The sequence below is a fragment of the Melozone crissalis genome, unplaced genomic scaffold (assembly GCF_028551555.1).
Source record: "Melozone crissalis strain CALT ecotype California unplaced genomic scaffold, PUWL_Pcris_2 ptg000092l_1, whole genome shotgun sequence".
In the NCBI taxonomy this organism is placed as follows: Eukaryota; Metazoa; Chordata; class Aves; order Passeriformes; family Passerellidae; genus Melozone; species Melozone crissalis.
Window position 1 is genome coordinate 988,215 of NW_026535869.1, and position 16,642 is coordinate 1,004,856.

Here is a 16,642-nt window from a genome sequence, read left to right on the forward strand (position 1 = left end):
CGGGATGCGGCCGGGATGGAGCGGGAATGGGGCGGGGATGGGGCCGGGATGGAGCGGGAATGGAACCGGGATGGGGCCGGAATATAGCCGGGATGGAGCGGGGATGGGGCCGGAATATGGCCGGGATGGAGCGGGGATGGGGCCGGGGTATAGCCGGGATGGGGCCGGGATGGAGCCGGGACGCGGCCGCGGCTCAGCGCTGAGCCATTCCCCGTTCCGCAGCGGGAGCCCGCTCTCCGACCCGGAGAGCCCCAGCGAGCCCGGGCCCGGCGAGGACGCGGAGCCCGCGGCCGCCCCCGGCCCCGGCGGCGATGCGGAGCCCGGGCCCGGCGGCGCGGAGGCCGCGGGACAGAGCGGAGCGGCGGCCGAGGAGCCCGACGAGGAGGCGGCCCCGGCCAGGCCGTCGCAGAACATCGCGGTGCAGGTGGGTGCAGCGCCCGGGGCTCCTGCAGCTCGCCGGGGCTCCGCGGTGCCGGTGGGTGCAGCTCGCTCCGGGGTTGTGCTTTGCGGGGCCAGGGCTCTGCAAGGCTCCTGTGGAACCCAGAGGACAAAGAACTGAGTAAGCCGTGACTGAAGGGTGGAACACATCTGTACCGCTGCTGTGTGCCTGGTCCTCTGGTTTGATTTTAATTAATCTTTAATTAAAATTCGACGCTAATGAGGCCACATTTGGAGTGCCGTGTTCAAGTCTGGGCTGCTCAGTACAAGAAAGAGAAGGAGCTACTGGAGAAGGATGCAGTGGAGGCTGTGAAGATGGTGAGGGGTTTGGAGCATCTCTCTTATACGGAGAGGCTGCAGGAGCTGGGCCTGGTTGGGCTAGATAATCTGAGAGGGGATCCCGTTAATGCATATAAATATCTCCAGGAGGTGTCAGAGGATGGTGCCAGCTTCTTTTTGTTGGTGCCCAGCTATAGGATGAGGAACAATGGCCGTAAACTAAAATGATAAGTGTCATCACAATACGACAGAGAACTCCTTTCTGTGGAGGGTGGCAGAGCACTGGAACAGGTGCCCAGGGAGGGCTGGAGTCCCTCTCTGGTCACTGCAGGGGCTGATCTCAATCATCTCCCTTCACAGACCGACTTCAAGGCGGCCGATGCAGACGTGAACACGGACCAGGACATCGAGAAGAACCTGGTGGGTATCAAAGCCCTGTGCTCAGGCTCTGCTGCTCACACTCCCAGGCACAGGAGCTGGAGCTGTGCTTCCCACTTTATTCCTGTCAAAATATAATCACAGAATCATTGCAGTTGGAACAGACCAAATCCATCAAATGTCAGCCTTGAAGTGTCTTACGGGCTCTCCTTGTCCTCTCCCCTGCAGGACAAGATGATGTCCGAGAGGGCCTTGCTGAAGGAGCGCTACCAGGAGGTGTTGGACAAACAGAGGCAGGTGGAGAATCAGCTGCAGGTCCAGCTCAAGCAGCTCCAGCAGCGGCGGGAAGAGGAGATGAAAAACCACCAGGTATTTGGTGAAGAACTGGTTTTGTTTAGCCTGCCCTGTAATTAATTTATGAAGAGGCAGGACAACCTGCAGTCCAGAGCATCAGTCTCCTGAGTTTCCTCATAATAACCAATTTATATCTTGACTCAGTCTGCTAAAAATAAAGACTTTGCTGTGTAATCTCATTAACCAATTAATCTAGAAAAAAGTATTTTAAATCAAAACCGTTACTTGGTAATTTTGCTCTGTATCTGTGTGATGCTTCTTTTACTCCAGGAGATCCTGAAAGCCATTCAGGATGTTACGATCAAGCGAGAAGAGACTAAGAAAAAGATGGAGAAAGAAAAGAAAGAATTCCTGCAGAAAGAGCAGGATCTCAAAGCTGAAATTGAGAAACTCTGTGAGAAAGGCAGAAGGTATTTGTACAGAAAAGAAAGTGTTTATTTTTGGGGAAGAAGACCTTGCTTAACCATGATATAAACCTGATGGAGGAAAGAGCTTTATACTTTCAGGAAGCAGCGAGTATTTAGGTCAGACCCGTACATGGATGAATTTAGGATAGGCCCTGTATTTGAATTGGCATTTTTGTGGAGCCATTCTGTTATGTCATAGAGCTCTGGTTTTTATTCTGAGGCTCAGTGGTGTTTTTGGGTAAAACTCCTCCAGTGATGGCTCCGAGTGCTCAGCCCTTTTCCCCCGAGTGATGGTGGCAGAGCACATGCTGGGGGAGCAGCTCAGCTGCCTGAGCCAGCCTGGTTCTGTGCCACAGCTTTGTGCAGTGTCATGAGACAGCAGGATTTGCGCTCCAGAGGCTGCTGTTGGCGGCTGTTTTCCCACACACATTGCAGGGAGCCCTCCCCAGCCCGTGGTGTGGGGATGAGGATGTGTTTGGATGTGGGCCCTGCTGTGTTGGGGTTCCAGCTGTGCTGTCCCTTTTCTCCCGTGCAGGTTGCTGAAGGAGCAGGAGGAGAAGGAAAACAAGATTGCCTCTCTGATTGCAGAGCAGTCTGATGAGAAGTAAGGCTCTTATCCCTCACCTGATTAGTGCTGCCCAGAGCACTGTTCCTTCCTGTCGTTGTGCCTCAGAGGGAATCCAGTGCTTTGGTTGGGACAGAGCAGAGACAGTGAGCCAGCACTGCTGGCCACTTACGTGCCCTAGAGGTTTTATCTCCTCTTTCAGCATCAGGGCTCTGGATTAAATCTTCCTTGATCCCAGTCACAAGCAGACTCCTGGATACTTGTGACATAAAGATCCCACAAGATTAGAGTTTGTGCTTGGTGATTGACTCGGCTTGTAACTGCTACTTCTGACTGAGCTTCAACTCCCCAGAATTAGGGCACACTGATGGCCCTGTCTGTTCCCCACAGCCGTCCAGCTCCACTAAACTCTGGCTATTTAGACCTGGGCAGGGATGCTCCAGGTGTTCCCAAAGCACAGGTGGAAACGCCCAGCTTTAAACTTCTCCAGGATCAGAACAGCAGAGCTGTTCGTGTTGATTCCTGGTTCAGATCTTCCCTGGGGTTGGACTGAATTTTGCTGAGGGGAATTCCCCTTGTTTGGCCCAGTGTCTTTGCATGCTGCTTGTTTGTGTGCTCTGGAGCAGCTCACTGCTGGGACAGTGACTCACACAGCCCAGGGAGCTGGGGCTGGTGTCACGGGCTGGAGACTGCTGATCTGCCATGTTCCAGCCCTCCAGAGCTCCTGGGATCCATCCTCTGGGGCCATTCCAGTGCCTCAGCCTGAGGGGGCTCCTTCTGCTCTGCTCTGCTCTGTTCTGTGTGCAGGCAGCTGTGGGAGATGGAGCTGGACAAGCTGAAGAACCAGCACAACGAAATCAACAGGAACATTCTCGAGGAGACAGAGCGGGCCTGGAAGGCAGAGGTGAGCAGGTGACTCCTGCCCTGCAGAGTGGCTGGTTTGAGGTTCCAGCTGGGTAATGGGCAGTGCTGTGAAATCAGGAGCAAGGCCAAGTCCCACTCTGTGAGATAAGAGCAAAGATGAACACGTGTCAATGTAGGGAGCATTAGCAGGGAGCCGTGCCCAGTGCCTGGGCTGGCAGCAAGAAATGGGAGTACAAAACTGAGCCTCTGTCCACAGATCCTGTCCCTGGAGAGCCGGAAGGAGCTGCTGGTGTTGAAACTAGAAGAAGCAGAAAAAGAAGCAGAGCTACACCTCACCTACCTCAAGTAAGTCTGTGATGTGTCAGAAGTGGCAGGGTGGGTCCCTCAGGTGTCCCCGTGTCCCATCTCCTCTTCCTCTGCTTACCTTGGAGGTTGGACTGGAATAGTTCAGGATTTGCTGTGGTTCTCTTGCTGGATCAGTGTGATTCAGTAATGTCCCACAGCAAGGGCGTGTGGGGCTGTGCTTGTGCCCTGTCACTGTTCACCAGCCAGTGCTGCTGGCTGTCCCTGTGTCCCCCAGGTCAGTCCCTCTCCCTTGTGGGGTGCCCCACCTGGGGGTGAGCCCTTCCCACCCCTCTGGAGGAGGGGAAGCCAGGGGGGTGTGGGGGTTGCTGTTCCCACCTTGCAGCCAGTGAGAGCACAGTTGCAAGTGGGAAAGTTCAGCTGTGCTTGCAGGTCTGCACCGCCCACGCTGGAGACCATGAGGCCAAAGCAGGAGTGGGAGATGAGGCTCAACAGGATACGTATGACCAAGCAGAGCGTCCGAGTAAGTTCTGCTGACCTCTCCCAGCCTAGCAGTGAGCTGTTCTTCACACACACAGTGAGCAGCCCTTCACATACACAGTGTTCCTCCCTTCAGCTCCTCTCCCTTCTTCTGTGGAGCCAAGCAGTGCCACTTTAGGGCCTGCCACCCCGTGCCTTGGAATGCCCAAACTCACTCAGCTTTGATAAACAATCCTGTTTTCTTCCCTCTCTGCCAGGATCAGTTCAATGACCACATCCAGATGGTGAGGAATGGCACGAAGCTGAGCAGCCTCCCCCAGATCCCGACACCGACGCTGCCTCCTCCACCTTCAGAAGTGAGTGCCTCTCCAGCCCCACAGCGTGGTGCTGCCAGGCCCTGGCACAGCCTGCCTGGTGCTGGGCACGTGTGGGGTGGCCCACTCCCTGTCTGGGCTTACTAGGGAGGAGGGGAAGGGTCTCCTTCCCTTTCCAGCTGCCAGTGCCTGCAGTTCCCACCTTGCCTGCAGAGGAGGGCACTCAGCTCTGCTTCCAGGCGCTCTCTCTCTAACCAGCCTTTCCCTCCTGCCCTGCTTTTCTTTCTCAGACAGATTTCATGCTGACGGCATTCCAGCCCAGCCCCTCCCTGACCCCCCGGCTGCCCTTCCCCATCGGGCCCGTGCCCGTGCCCATGGTCATGCCCAGCGCCGATCCCCGGGCTCTGTCCTTCCCCCTGCTGAACCCCGCCATGTCCAGGCCCAACCAGCCCTCCCCGCCCCTGCCCGCCTCCCAGGGCAGGAGCAGCCCGGTGGTGGCATCGCTGCTGGGCACCCACAGCCCCCACATGGCGCCCGCTGCCCCCATCCCTCCTCCGCCCGGCCTGGGCGGTGCCCCCGAGTTTCCCCGGGCCCAGCCGGCCGACAAGCTGGAGAAGCTGCTGGAGAAGCTGCTCACCCGCTTCCCTCAGTGCAACAAGTAAGGCTCTGCTGGGGGTTTGGGGGGCAGGGGCATGCGAGGGCGCTGGGAGCCGGGATCCGGGCAAGGGGGGCTCTGGGAAGGGAGGCAGGCAGAGGTGGTGGTCTCCAGCAGGTCTGCCCTAGTGCTGGGGATGGGGATCACTGGGAGCTTTGCAGGGATATCTGGGCACAGCCCCCCCAGCCTGGCTCGGGGGGTTCCCTGCTCTTTCCGCAGTGCTTTGGGGAGAGAAGCTCCTCAGCACGTGGCTCTCCTCACCTGGAGGGAGCAGGGGAAGCACACGGCCTCCCCCAGGCTGCGGTGGCTGAGGTGAGCGCCAGGTGGGCACCAGGAGCTCTGAGCAGGCTGCTGTCCACGCAGGGCCCAGCTGACCAACATCCTGCAGCAGATCAAGACTGCCCGCCGGACCATGGCCGGCCTGACCATGGAGGAGCTGAACCAGCTGGTGGCAGCCAAGCTGGCAGAGCAGCAGGAGCGGGCGGCGGCCGGTGCTCAGGTGGGACAGCCTGGGGGCTGCAGGGGGGCCTGGGGAGCAGGAGAGCTTTGTGGGGAGCAGGAGAGCTTTGTGGGGAGCAGGAGAGCTGCTGGGGAACAGGAGAGCTTTGTGGGGAGCAGGAGAGCTTTGTGGGGAGCAGGAGAGCTGCTGGGGAACAGGAGAGCTGCTGGGGAGCAGGAGAGCTTTGTGGGGAGCAGGAGAGCTTTGTGGGGAGCAGGAGAGCTGCTGGGGAGCAGGAGAGCTGCTGGGGAGCAGGAGAGCTTTGTGGGGAGCAGGAGAGCTGCTGGGGAGCAGGAGAGCTGCTGGGGAGCAGGAGAGCTTTGTGGGGAGCAGGAGAGCTTTGTGGGGAACAGGAGAGCTTTGTGGGGAGCAGGAGAGCTGCTGGGGAGCAGGAGAGCTTTGTGGGGAGCAGGAGAGCTTTGTGGGGAGCAGGAGAGCTGCTGGGGAGCAGGAGAGCTTTGTGGGGAGCAGGAGAGCTGCTGGGGAGCAGGAGAGCTTTGTGGGGAGCAGGAGAGCTGCTGGGGAGCAGGAGAGCTTTGTGGGGAGCAGGAGAGCTTTGTGGGGAGCAGGAGAGCTGCTGGGGAGCAGGAGAGCTTTGTGGGGAGCAGGAGAGCTGCTGGGGAGCAGGAGAGCTTTGTGGGGAGCAGGAGAGCTTTGTGGGGAGCAGGAGAGCTGCTGGGGAGCAGGAGAGCTGCCCCTGCTCCCCAGAGAGCTCGGGCTGTGCGTCAGGGCTGTCCCCTGGGCTCCCTGTGCTGCTGACTGCAGCGTAACCAGGGAACGGTTTTCCCTGAGGTGACTCCTCTGTCCTTTCGTCCCTGGGCTGTTCTGACGTGCCTCCTCTGCCTCGCTGCAGCCTCTGGGCCGGATCAGGGCCCCCATGTTCTCTGCTCCCCTGCCTCAGATCAGCACACCCATGTTCCTGCCCCCGGCCCAGGTCGCCTACCCAGGAACGGCGTCACACGTAAGGATGCTTGGTTCCCTGGGTGTCCTGAAGGGATGGGATGAGCCCCTGGGGCTGGGGGCTCTCCTCACACAGCTGCCTGGCTGCTGAGGTGAAGGGGGGAGGACTGGGGCACAGATCCTTTGGGTTTCACGCTGGAACACAGGGACACCAGACGTGATGGTGGCTCTCAGGGCGTGATGGCTGTGGGCAGAGGGAATTGAACACCCTGTGGCCTCGAGCTGCAGCTGAATCTGATCAGAGCTGTGTGTCTGACTTGCCTGCCTCCTCCCAGACCCCAGCTGCCTGTAAGCTGTGTCTGATGTGCCAGAAGCTCGTGCAGCCCGGTGACCTTCACCCCATGGCCTGCTCACACGTGCTGCACAAGGAGGTGAGTGTGTTCTGCTGCTCAGAGCCTCCTCCTGGTCCTTCCAGGTGACCCTTCCCGAGTCCTTGTTGTCCGACACCTTGCCAGGAGAAGGGTACGATCAATAAACAGCTTCCCTGCATCCTGTCATCCCATCCTTTACTCTTGGCTGGGCCACCCTGCATGGCCAGGGGGTGGTGGCTTTAGGAGCAGGCTGCCCTTGTGTCCCTGAGCCTGTGCTGTGTCTGTGAGGGTTGGATGCTGGAGCAAGGCAGTGTGGAAGGATCTGGAACACAGGGTGAGGGGAGAGCTGCCACTGCTGCCCAGGGGTCTGGGTGGGGATGCCAGACAGGAGCTCCTGGCAAGAGGAGGGGACATTTCTGTCCCATGGGTCTGGCAGTGGGTCACCTGTGTGGGCAGCCCCCCGTCCCAACAGCTCTGTGGCCTCAGTGGCCCCTCTAGGAAATGGAAACTCCTGTTGAGGAGGGCCTGATGGTCCTGCAGGGGTGACAAGGCCTCCTTCCTCATGGTGACCTTGTGCTGGAGGCTGCAGGAGCAAAGGACACCACCCCTGAATCGAGTGGACAATGATGGCACCTCTGGGTTGGGCCAGTGGCTCTTGACTAATTCTCTCTCTTCCAGTGCATCAAATTCTGGGCACAGACCAACACGAATGACACTTGCCCCTTTTGCCCAAGCCTCAAATGACGGCTGCTGGGACAGCGTGGGCCCCTGGGAGGAGTTGCTGTGAATAGACAGGATCAGTTCTAAGATTTCTACAGTTCTATATTTATACGATCATGTATACACATGTACATTTTTATTATATAGGTAATGTGTGTATAGAAAGTCTGTAAACATACAAATTCATAAATAAAGTGTGTATATTATGCAGTGATTCGCTGCAGCTCCTCATTTCTCAGTCTGCAGCCTTGCTGGCTTCTTCCAAATGAGGGTCAGCGTTCCCTGCTTGCTGGGAACCACCTCTGCCCACTTGGCTCCCATCAGCTCCTTTCCTAGGGCCATTCCTCATCACCTGCTGCCCCAATCCCTGCCACTCCTCACCTGCTTTTTCCCCTCGTGCCAGCGAACGAGTTGCGGACCAAGAGCCGATTTTTGTGGTCATTTATTTTAATGTCATAATAATTTACCGTGTTAACATTCATTGTTCTTACATAGACACTGGGTTACAGAGTACTGGAGCCTCCAGCGACAGCCCGTGGTCCCATCCTGTCCCGTGCCCTCCCCTGCTGTCCCCGGGCCCGGGCAGGGGGCGCAGGGACGCGGCCGCGCTGCAGCTCGGGATAAACCAACCTGTCGGAATTGCTGCGTTCCCCCTCCTGTCCTTCCTGCTACAGCGGGCTGGCTCACCAACCCTTTCTCCATGGATCTCGGTGGGATTGCGAGGTGCTCAGCACCGCTGAAAATCTGGCAATGACTCTCTAAAAATGCCCCCTTTCCCTTTCCTGGCAGTCTGTGGCAGGAACTGGGCACTGCTGGCAGCCCCGGTGCCCACCTGCTGCAGAGCTGGGCACTGGCTGCAGAGCTGGGCACTGCTGGCAGCCCCTGGTGCCCACCCACTGCAGGACTGGGCACTGCTGGCAGCCCCTCTCCCCCAGGGCAGGGCAGCCCCGGTGCCCACCCAGCTCTCAGGGCATGTTTTAAGGCAGTGGTCCACAACAGAGTCTCTGGGGTCCTGGGGGTCCTGGGCAGGCACGAGGGTGGGGGGAGAGCGTCGCCCTCTTGCAGGGAGTGGCTGGGTGGGGTTTGGAGCGGGGCTGGGGGCTCGGTGTGAGCAGGGGCAGTGTGGGGGCTGTTGTGGCAGTGCCCCGTGCAGGGCTGGCTGGTTTCCTGCTCTGCCGGTGTTTCCTGGCTCCCTCGCTGCCTTCCCAGAGCGACGTTTGGCTGCAGGGTTAATTAACGAGCTCTGTGCTCGGTGAGTGCTGTGGGTGCCCAGTCTGTCCCTGCCTGACCCGGTGGCTCTGTGGGCAGCTGCCAGCTCAGCCCTGGCACTGCAGGTATCCCCTCTGCGTTCATGGAGGAGTGATGCCTCTCAATTGTGGAATCTCCATGTCTGAGCTCTCTCCTACCCAGGCTGGAGGCAGAAAAGCAAGGGAACACAGCACCAGCACTGCCTGCAGGGTCACAGGTGTCTGCTCTGGGGAAGGGACGGTGATCCTGCAGCACGGGGCGGATCCTCACACACCGAAAATCCTCTCTGAGGACAGAGGTGCCTTCTGTGCTCAGGGTCCTTTGGGCTTGTGAGCCACTGCTCTTCGTGCTCCAGCCCTGCAGCCCCTCCTCGAGCCACCACCACATCTCCCACCACACACACGTGGGTGCACCGTGAGCCCTGGCCCTGCGTGCTGCCAACAATGGCTGAGCAGAAGGCTAAAAAGATTTAAAAAAAAAACCCAAAACAAAACAGGACCGACCCCTAACGTTGGAACAGTGGCTTTCAGGGCTAGAATTAAAAATAGAGATATATGGATATACTGTACAGGTGAGAGGCAGCCGTGCTCTGTACACGTGGGACCGGCTCTGTACACGCTCTCAACGCGCTACCAGTGACACGCTTTGTAAAAAGAAAAAAAAAATAAATACAACCATGTGTTTACAAAACAATAAACGCTGCAGTTCCCGCAGCTGCCGCCCGTCCCCGGGACGCCAGGGTGTCTCACGGCCAGGCCTGGACGCGTGGAGTGAGCAGGGAGGAGCTGCTGTGCCGTGGGGTGCGCTGGCGGTGAGCTGGGGGGCTGCAGGGGGGTCCAGGCTCCCCTATGGCTTACAAAGGGCTGGGTGGGCTGGGGAGCAGCCCCTGCCAGGGCTGGGAACCCCACTGCTGGCACCGGCTTCTGCATGGCAGCCGCTGCTGATGCTGGAAGCCAGGGCAGGGAGCTTCCCATGCCATGCGATGTGGGGAGAGGATGGGTGCCTGCTCCCGCCTGTCCCAGGAGACGATGGGTGCCTGCTCCTGCCTGTCCTAGGAGGGTGCAGGGAGTCCTGGGGCTGGCAGCAGCGGCAGCACAGCTCGGGAAGGCAGGAAAATGCAGGGGAAATGTGAGAGTGAGCGGTGTAGGGGCAGCGGGGCAGGAGGGAAAGCCCTGTCTGGGCAGCCCAGGCTGGCCCTGCAGGGCTGTCTCTGAAAAGCCCGAGGCTGGATGGCTCCAGGATGATCCCTGGAGTCTGGCTCAGTGCAGGGAGTCACAGGGGAGGCACAGCTGCAGCGCAGCTCCCTGGGCTGGCAGCTTCACAGTGGGGCGAGCTGGAAAGGGATGCACAGGGATGGAGGGGCACAGGCAAGGGATGGCTCAGCAGCGTCACTCCATCAAGCCAGGCAAGGCTGGGTGGGAGAGCTTGGTCCTGTCCTGGTGCTGGAGCACAGAAGCTGCCCCCGGCTCCCAGGATGGGGTTGCTGAGCTCTCCCAGTGCCCAGTGCCACGCTCCCGCTGCAGCTCCCAGACGAATGGAGCTCCCCTGGCTGCTGGCCCTGATGGACCCCGAGTCCCCAGGGTGTGAGCTCCCCACACTCCAGCACACCCCGGGAGCGAGGCCCTGCCCTGCTGCCTCACCTGCAGCCCCGGGGCTGTGCCCGCTCCGCCCTCACTTCAGCAGGGAGATGTCGTCGGCAAAGTCGTCGTGGTCCCGCCGCAGGCAGCGGAAGCAGCGCCACTGGAACACCATGAGGCACAGGGGCAGCATGAAGAGGGCGCAGATGGCCGCCATGACGTAGGCGATGGTCATCAGCGTGGACTCGTCCGTCTGCGGGATGTTGTAGCCGCAGTCCTCCATGTTGGAGTGCAGGTGGGGCCCGTCCACCGCCGCCGTCCGGAACTCGTCGTGCACTGCGGGAAGGGAGGCAGGGTCTGGTGTCTGCACACCCACTGCCCTCCGTGCCCACGCGGGAAGGGAGGCAGGGTCTGGTGTCTGCACACCTGTGACCGTGTTCAGAGGGCTCCAAGGATGAGAGAAGAGATGAGGATCTGACTCCATGTCTCAGAAGGCTTCATTTATTATTTTAAGATATATATTATGTTATGTTTTATGTTCTGTTATGTTATATCATATTATACTAAAACTATACTAAAAGAAGAAAGGATTTCATCTGAAGTCTAGATAATAATAGAAAAATAAAGAATGATAACAAAAGCTTCTGTCTCCGACAGAGGGCCCGAGCCAGCTCACTGTGATTGGCCATTAATTAGAAACAACTCTAGGAGACCAATCAGATGCACCTGTTGCACTCCACAGCAGCAGATAACCATTGTTTGCATTTTGTCCCTGAGGCCTCCCAGCTTCTCTCAGGAGGAAAGGGTTTTTCACAGAAGATGTCTGTGACACACACCCACTCCCCTCCACGCCTCCCCGTGGGCCCAGCTCACCGTGGCAGGCGCTGACGGCGAAGCCGATGCGCTTGCGGGCGCGGTCGAACACCACGTAGAAACCCTCCATGATCACGGCGCCCATGACGGTGCCCGTGGAGGACTGGGAGATGGCAAACTTGTAGCAGTCGTCCTGAGAGGTGGCCACGTCCTCCACCGGGCGCAGGTATTGCTGCAGGGGCAGAGGAGCGCTCAGGGAAGGGGGCACGGGAGGCAGCTGTGCCCACCCAGCCGTGCCCTGCCCTCTCCAGCCTGGCTCTGGCCAGCCCAGCACCCACCTGGGGCAGGATGGTGATCCGGAAGGACTGGTTGGTGGCCTCCCCCATCAGGTAGAGGGACAGCACCGGGAAGATGTGCCAGGGGGTGGTGCCGACCTGCCAGCAAACCAGCTGCTCCCCCAGCCAGAAGCCGTCTGGGAACTTCTCCGTCTGCCAGGGGGAAAGGGGAGGTGAGCGGGGCCAGGCTGGGCAGGCAGCAGAGATGCCAGGCTGGTGAGGGGCAGCCACACTGCCTCAGCCCCTGGGCCGTGCCCGTGGGGAAGGGATGGGTTCCACTGACCGAAGATGCTGTTTTGATGGATTTCACCGCCGCCTCAAACACCTTCTTCGGCAGCCTGAGGTTGGTGGTCCCGCTGTCCACAATGCTCTTGTCGTAGTTGTACTGGGGGGCAGAAAGGAGGAGTGACCCAGGTGCGGGAGGCCAGCCCACTCCCCTGAGCAATGCTGGGTGCCTGCAGTGCCCGTGGGGCAGTTCCATCACTGCTCACCTCCTTGCAGTCCATGTTCAGGTCCTGCCCGTTGACCTCCAGCTTGACGATGATGACCTCGTAGTACCACTCCTTGCGGATGGGGGTGTACCAGATGTCACCCACGTACAGCGAGCGGTCGATGCCCCCGATGATCTGCAGGGCAGACGGGACGGCGCTGCCACCACGCGCTGGCAGTGCCACAGGAACCCCCCAGCCACCTGTGCAGGGCTCACCATGCTGCCTCCCACCGAGGCCACGGCCTCCGTCTCGTTGGGAGAGAAGCCTGTCCCGCACAGCTGCAGGGAGAAGATGTTGGGCACCCGCGTCTGCTTCACCAGGGAGTCAAAGAAGGGCTCCAGGCTGTCGTCGGGCTGGTGGCAGAGAGAGCAGAGGCAGGACAGGGATGTGTCAGTGCTGTCCCTTCTCCAGGAGCTCTCTGCACCCAGGGGAGCTCCCCTCAGCAGCACTGCTGTGCCCCAGGGGACAAACAGGGACAAGGAAAAAGGCAACCGAAGCGTTCTGGTGCTGGCATCCAGGACTGCCAGCCAGGACTCACCCGGGCAATCTCGGCATACGCCAGCCCCAGGATCCCTTCCCAGTTGGAGCCGTTGATGAAGAATTTGTCAGACTCCGTGATGGCAGCGATGTTGGCTCTGACAGTGACGTTGGGGCCGTGGGGGATGGTGACAAGGTCAGTGCCCAGCTCCCCTTCCCACTTGCCCTGGGTGTAGGGCACGTACACCCCCTTCCGCAGGTCACGGTAGGTGCTGGACCTGCACGGGCAGCAAAGGGACGAGTCAGACCAGCAGGGTTTGTGTGCACCCAGCCACTCCAGAGGCCAGGTCGTAGCTGGCAGGGTGTGGCCAGACCTGCAGCAAGGAGAAGCAGCGTGCCTGAGAGGCTGTGCCCTGTGTCCCCCCACAACACTCACAGCTGCCGCTGGTAGTATCTCCGGAGGAAGGGGTGTGGTGCAGCTCCCACAGCGAAGTTACTGCTCCCTGTGTCCACCAGGATATTCAGCTGCAGAAGGAAGAAAGACAGGAAGGGCCATGAGTGCAGTGGGACCCCCTTTTGTTGTGCCCAGAGAGGAGAGAAGGAGGAGGTGGAGCAGGAGGCAGCGACATCAGGGAGCTGCACAAAGAGCAAACACCATCCTGCACTGTGCAAACAGAGCGTGAGCTCCTCGCTCAGCCTCAGCCCCCAAATCCACAGGCAGGACTCAGGAACCACTTGGCAGGCGCCTTGGGGCAGCAACACAGGGTGCACAGGCTGCCCCTGCCAGGAAAGCAGATTTGCTGGCGCTGCTGGTGGGCAGGATGGCTGGTGGGCAGCCCCCGCGGTCCCTGTGCCCGCTAATCGCCGCCCATATGCTGAGCCCTGCTCCCGATTCATTCCTGCCTGGGCAGGATTACCATGCTGGCAAACATCCCACCGGCAGGCCAGGAGTGGGCCAGCCTGATCCTGCCCTCAGCTGACCCGTGCCCGTGGCCCTGGTGAGGAGAGGGGCGGGATGGCATGGCTGAGGTGGGACTGCCCTGGTGGGATTGGGGCTGTCCGAGCCTCCTGGCTGTGCTGGGCAGCAGAGCTCGGGGTAAGCCCTGGCCCCAGACCCAGGAGCTGCCTCACAGCAGCACCCCGGGCAGCAGCTCCAGGGCTCTGGCCCCTAATCTGTGCAGGCAGAGGCAGGGGAAGGAGGTTAATGCGCTTGTGTTAATCGCAGCAGCGCCGGCTGCAGCTGCAGATTCCTCTCCCTGACAGGGGTGGCACGTCCTGAGTGCCCCAGCTCCACCTCCCTGCCAAGGGGAACGTTTCAGGCCGTGGGTAAAGCTCAGAGCAGCACGTTCACCCCCCCAGTACCCACCCTGGGCAGGTGCCAGCGCAGCACCCACCACACAGCCTGGCAACCCGGCACCTGCACCGCCAGGGCTGCTCCCAGCTCTGTGCCATTAGGGGCCACTGCTCCATCCACACGGCTCATCTGCAATCCCCAGGGCACCCAGAGGAGCCTGGTTTCCCTGGAGAAGGACCTGCTGAGCTGACGCTGCAGGGAGAGGAGGCAGGGAGGGCTTTTACTCTTACAGCTCCATCCTGCTGAAGGGGTCACGCACAGCACCCACGGGGAGAGCACCCAGATCCTCGAGACTCAGCCCAGCCATCCATTCAGGCCAGGACATGGCACGTGAACCGGGGAGGCCAGGACATGTGTGGCAGTCCCTGCGCTGCCTGAAACCTGTCCCTGGAAGTGACAGCCCCTCCAGGCACCTCAGCAGCAGCACTGGCTCCGTGCCACACACGTCCCTAGAGCTGTGTGCTGCTCCTGGGGCACCAATCCTGTGCCATCTGTGCCAAAACACCAGCTCCTGCTGCTCGGCTCACCCCTCTCCCCTGTGTGTTTATGAATCAGCCCGTTCTGGGGAGCCAGGGAAACCAACCAACACGCTTGGGCACATGGAATGTGTGAGCAATCGGCTGCTGACGGTGACTTGGCAGCGCAGCACGGCTCAGAACCAAAATTACAGCACAAGGGGACACAGAAACTTCCTTGTCAGCATCGGGAAGGTGAAAGGAAAGGTGAGGAGATGGATCACCCTCTCCCTGCTGCGTGAGAGCCTTTGGGAAGGATGCACCCATCCCGGGGCAAGCAGGCTCCCAATTTCCTGCAGAGGCACAGCAGAACTCTTTCACAGGAATCCTCTCATTCCATTGCAGTGCCTGCAGGGATTCTGCTCCAGCACACACACACACACACACAGGCACCACGTTTGCATTTGGAAGCAATCCAGGGCTGGAGATGCTGCCCAAAGGGTGGCTGGCTCCGGAACGCGCGGGTGCCTGGAACAGGTGGTTCGCACGGAAATTATCTGGCAGCTGCGACACGTGGCAGGCAGGAGATGATGAAACCGCATTTAAAACCAGATTTTAGAAATAATCTCCTCCTTTTTTTTCCTCCCAAACACACCCTGCCAGGCAATGTATCCCAGGCATACGAGGACAACACAATAGTGCTCCCAGAGATGCAATTTCCATGGCATCATTCCTCCATCCACTCCTTGCTCCCATTGCTCTCTCCCACCACACACACAGCACAGCCAGCTCGTGGGGAAAGCCAGCTTTTATTTCAGAGCCTGTGTGGGTGCTGGCTGTTCTGGCAGCACCCAAAAAGTGCTGATGGCAGGCATGAGGGAATGTGGCCCTGTGCTTGGAGGAACTGGAGCCTCGATCACCGAGCTCTGGACCTCTGGGCCAGACTTGTTGCTGGTGACAAGGGGGATCAGGATGGGCACAAAAGGATTTAGCAGTGGGAACCTCCCCGATCTCATCCATAAAACAGGGGAGGAGCTGGCTGCCCTGTGCTGTGTGACTGGCACCTGGCACTCAGCACTCACCCTGTCCCCAGCAGGCAGGCACACGGTGCCACACGAGCTGGGCAGCGTGCGAGGGATGCTGACAAAAAGATGGAGCAGGATCACAGCCTGGTGACGCACCAACGCCTGCTCTGCCGGCTCCCTTTCCATCCCATTTTCCTGCACTTTGTCTCCCCACGCTGCCCCAACTCCTGCGCAGCAAAAACCATCACGAGGTGCCCGGGAAAGCCGAGCTCGGGAGGATTTCTGGAGAATTTCCGCGGCCGGGAGCAGCAGGCAGAGGCAGGCAGCAGCTGCGCCCGGGGCTGCGCTGGGAGGAGCTGCCAAGCGCGGCTCGGCCGTGGGCTCCTCCGTGCCCGCATGTGCCCGCTCCAGGCGGGCACGGGGCTGCGCAGCCACATCCCACCCGCCCGCCGCCCACAGCCCCGCGGCTCCCGCGGCTCGGGAGCGGGGAGGGAGGGATGGAGCGGGGAGGGAGGGAAGGATGGAGCGATGCAGCCCGGCTCGCCCGCACGTAGAGGCACACGCAGCACCGGCCACCGCAATCGGAGCGCCCGGGCAGCCCCGGGGTCACCTTCGGCGGGGGCCCGCGGCCAGTTTTAGCCGAAAGACAGCGTGTAAAGCATCGGCGGAGGGATGAGAAGCAGGAATGGTGGCCGGGCCGGGAGGCGAGAGGCACGCGAAGCCATGGTGGCACCCGCAGCGCCTCTGCTCCGCGCCCCGCAGCCCCGCACCGGCCCGGAGCGGCACCCGCAGCCGCCGGGGTGCGGGGAATGCAGGGGATGAGGGAGATGCGGGGGATGCGAGAGACGCGGGGCTCCCCTCCCACCTCACCTTCTGCGGGGGGCTGCCCACCGTCATCTCCACGTAGTAGCCCTGCCCGGACTTGCCCCGCAGGTTGTCGATCATGTCCACGAAGCTGCCGGCGCTGTCGGGCTCGGCGTCCAGCGGCGCCCGGCGCTGCCGGAGCCCCGACGGCGGGGCCGCGCCGCCCCGCAGCGGCAGGCGGATGCGCGGCGGGGCCGGGAGGGCGCGCACGACGCCCAGCCACAGCAGCAGCCAGGGCCAGGCGGGCGCCATGGCCGCGGGGAGCCCTCGGGGGACGCGGTCAGCGGGCCCGCAGCGCCCCGCGCCTCGGCGGGGCGGCCGCGCCGGGGCGGGCGGGCGGCGCGGCGGCGGCGGGCATGGCGGCGCGCACGGACCCGCCCCGGAAAGCCCGCCCGCCGGCGGAAGCGCTCACCGAGAGACCCGCCCCGGCCCCGCCCGCTGCCCGCCGCCTTTGGCCGCTCCCCCTGCCCGTGCCC

General features: G+C 60.8%; 2 protein-coding genes across 2 annotated transcripts; one reads left to right on the forward strand and one right to left on the reverse strand.

Annotated features, from left to right (window-relative positions):
• The first annotated feature begins 169 nt into the window (after positions 1-169).
• On the forward strand, positions 170-7,741 carry RNF214 (ring finger protein 214). Its single transcript, XM_054291434.1, has 14 exons — positions 170-424; positions 1,078-1,137; positions 1,324-1,464; positions 1,720-1,859; positions 2,392-2,460; positions 3,229-3,325; positions 3,542-3,630; positions 4,021-4,111; positions 4,326-4,424; positions 4,673-5,040; positions 5,401-5,536; positions 6,390-6,497; positions 6,772-6,867; positions 7,486-7,741. The coding sequence occupies exons 1-14, from the start codon at positions 170-172 to the stop codon at positions 7,549-7,551; spliced, it is 1,815 nt and encodes a 604-aa protein (XP_054147409.1). The 3' UTR covers positions 7,552-7,741.
• A 2,365-nt stretch (positions 7,742-10,106) lies between these two features.
• Positions 10,107-16,418, reverse strand: BACE1 (beta-secretase 1). Its single transcript, XM_054291545.1, has 9 exons — positions 16,173-16,418; positions 12,905-12,993; positions 12,530-12,746; positions 12,207-12,344; positions 11,992-12,126; positions 11,784-11,885; positions 11,504-11,653; positions 11,226-11,397; positions 10,107-10,688 (listed from the first exon to the last, which is right to left on the reverse strand). Exons 1-9 carry the CDS (start codon positions 16,416-16,418, stop codon positions 10,447-10,449), a joined length of 1,491 nt encoding a protein of 496 aa, XP_054147520.1. The 3' UTR covers positions 10,107-10,446.
• Between the last annotated feature and the right edge of the window lie 224 nt (positions 16,419-16,642).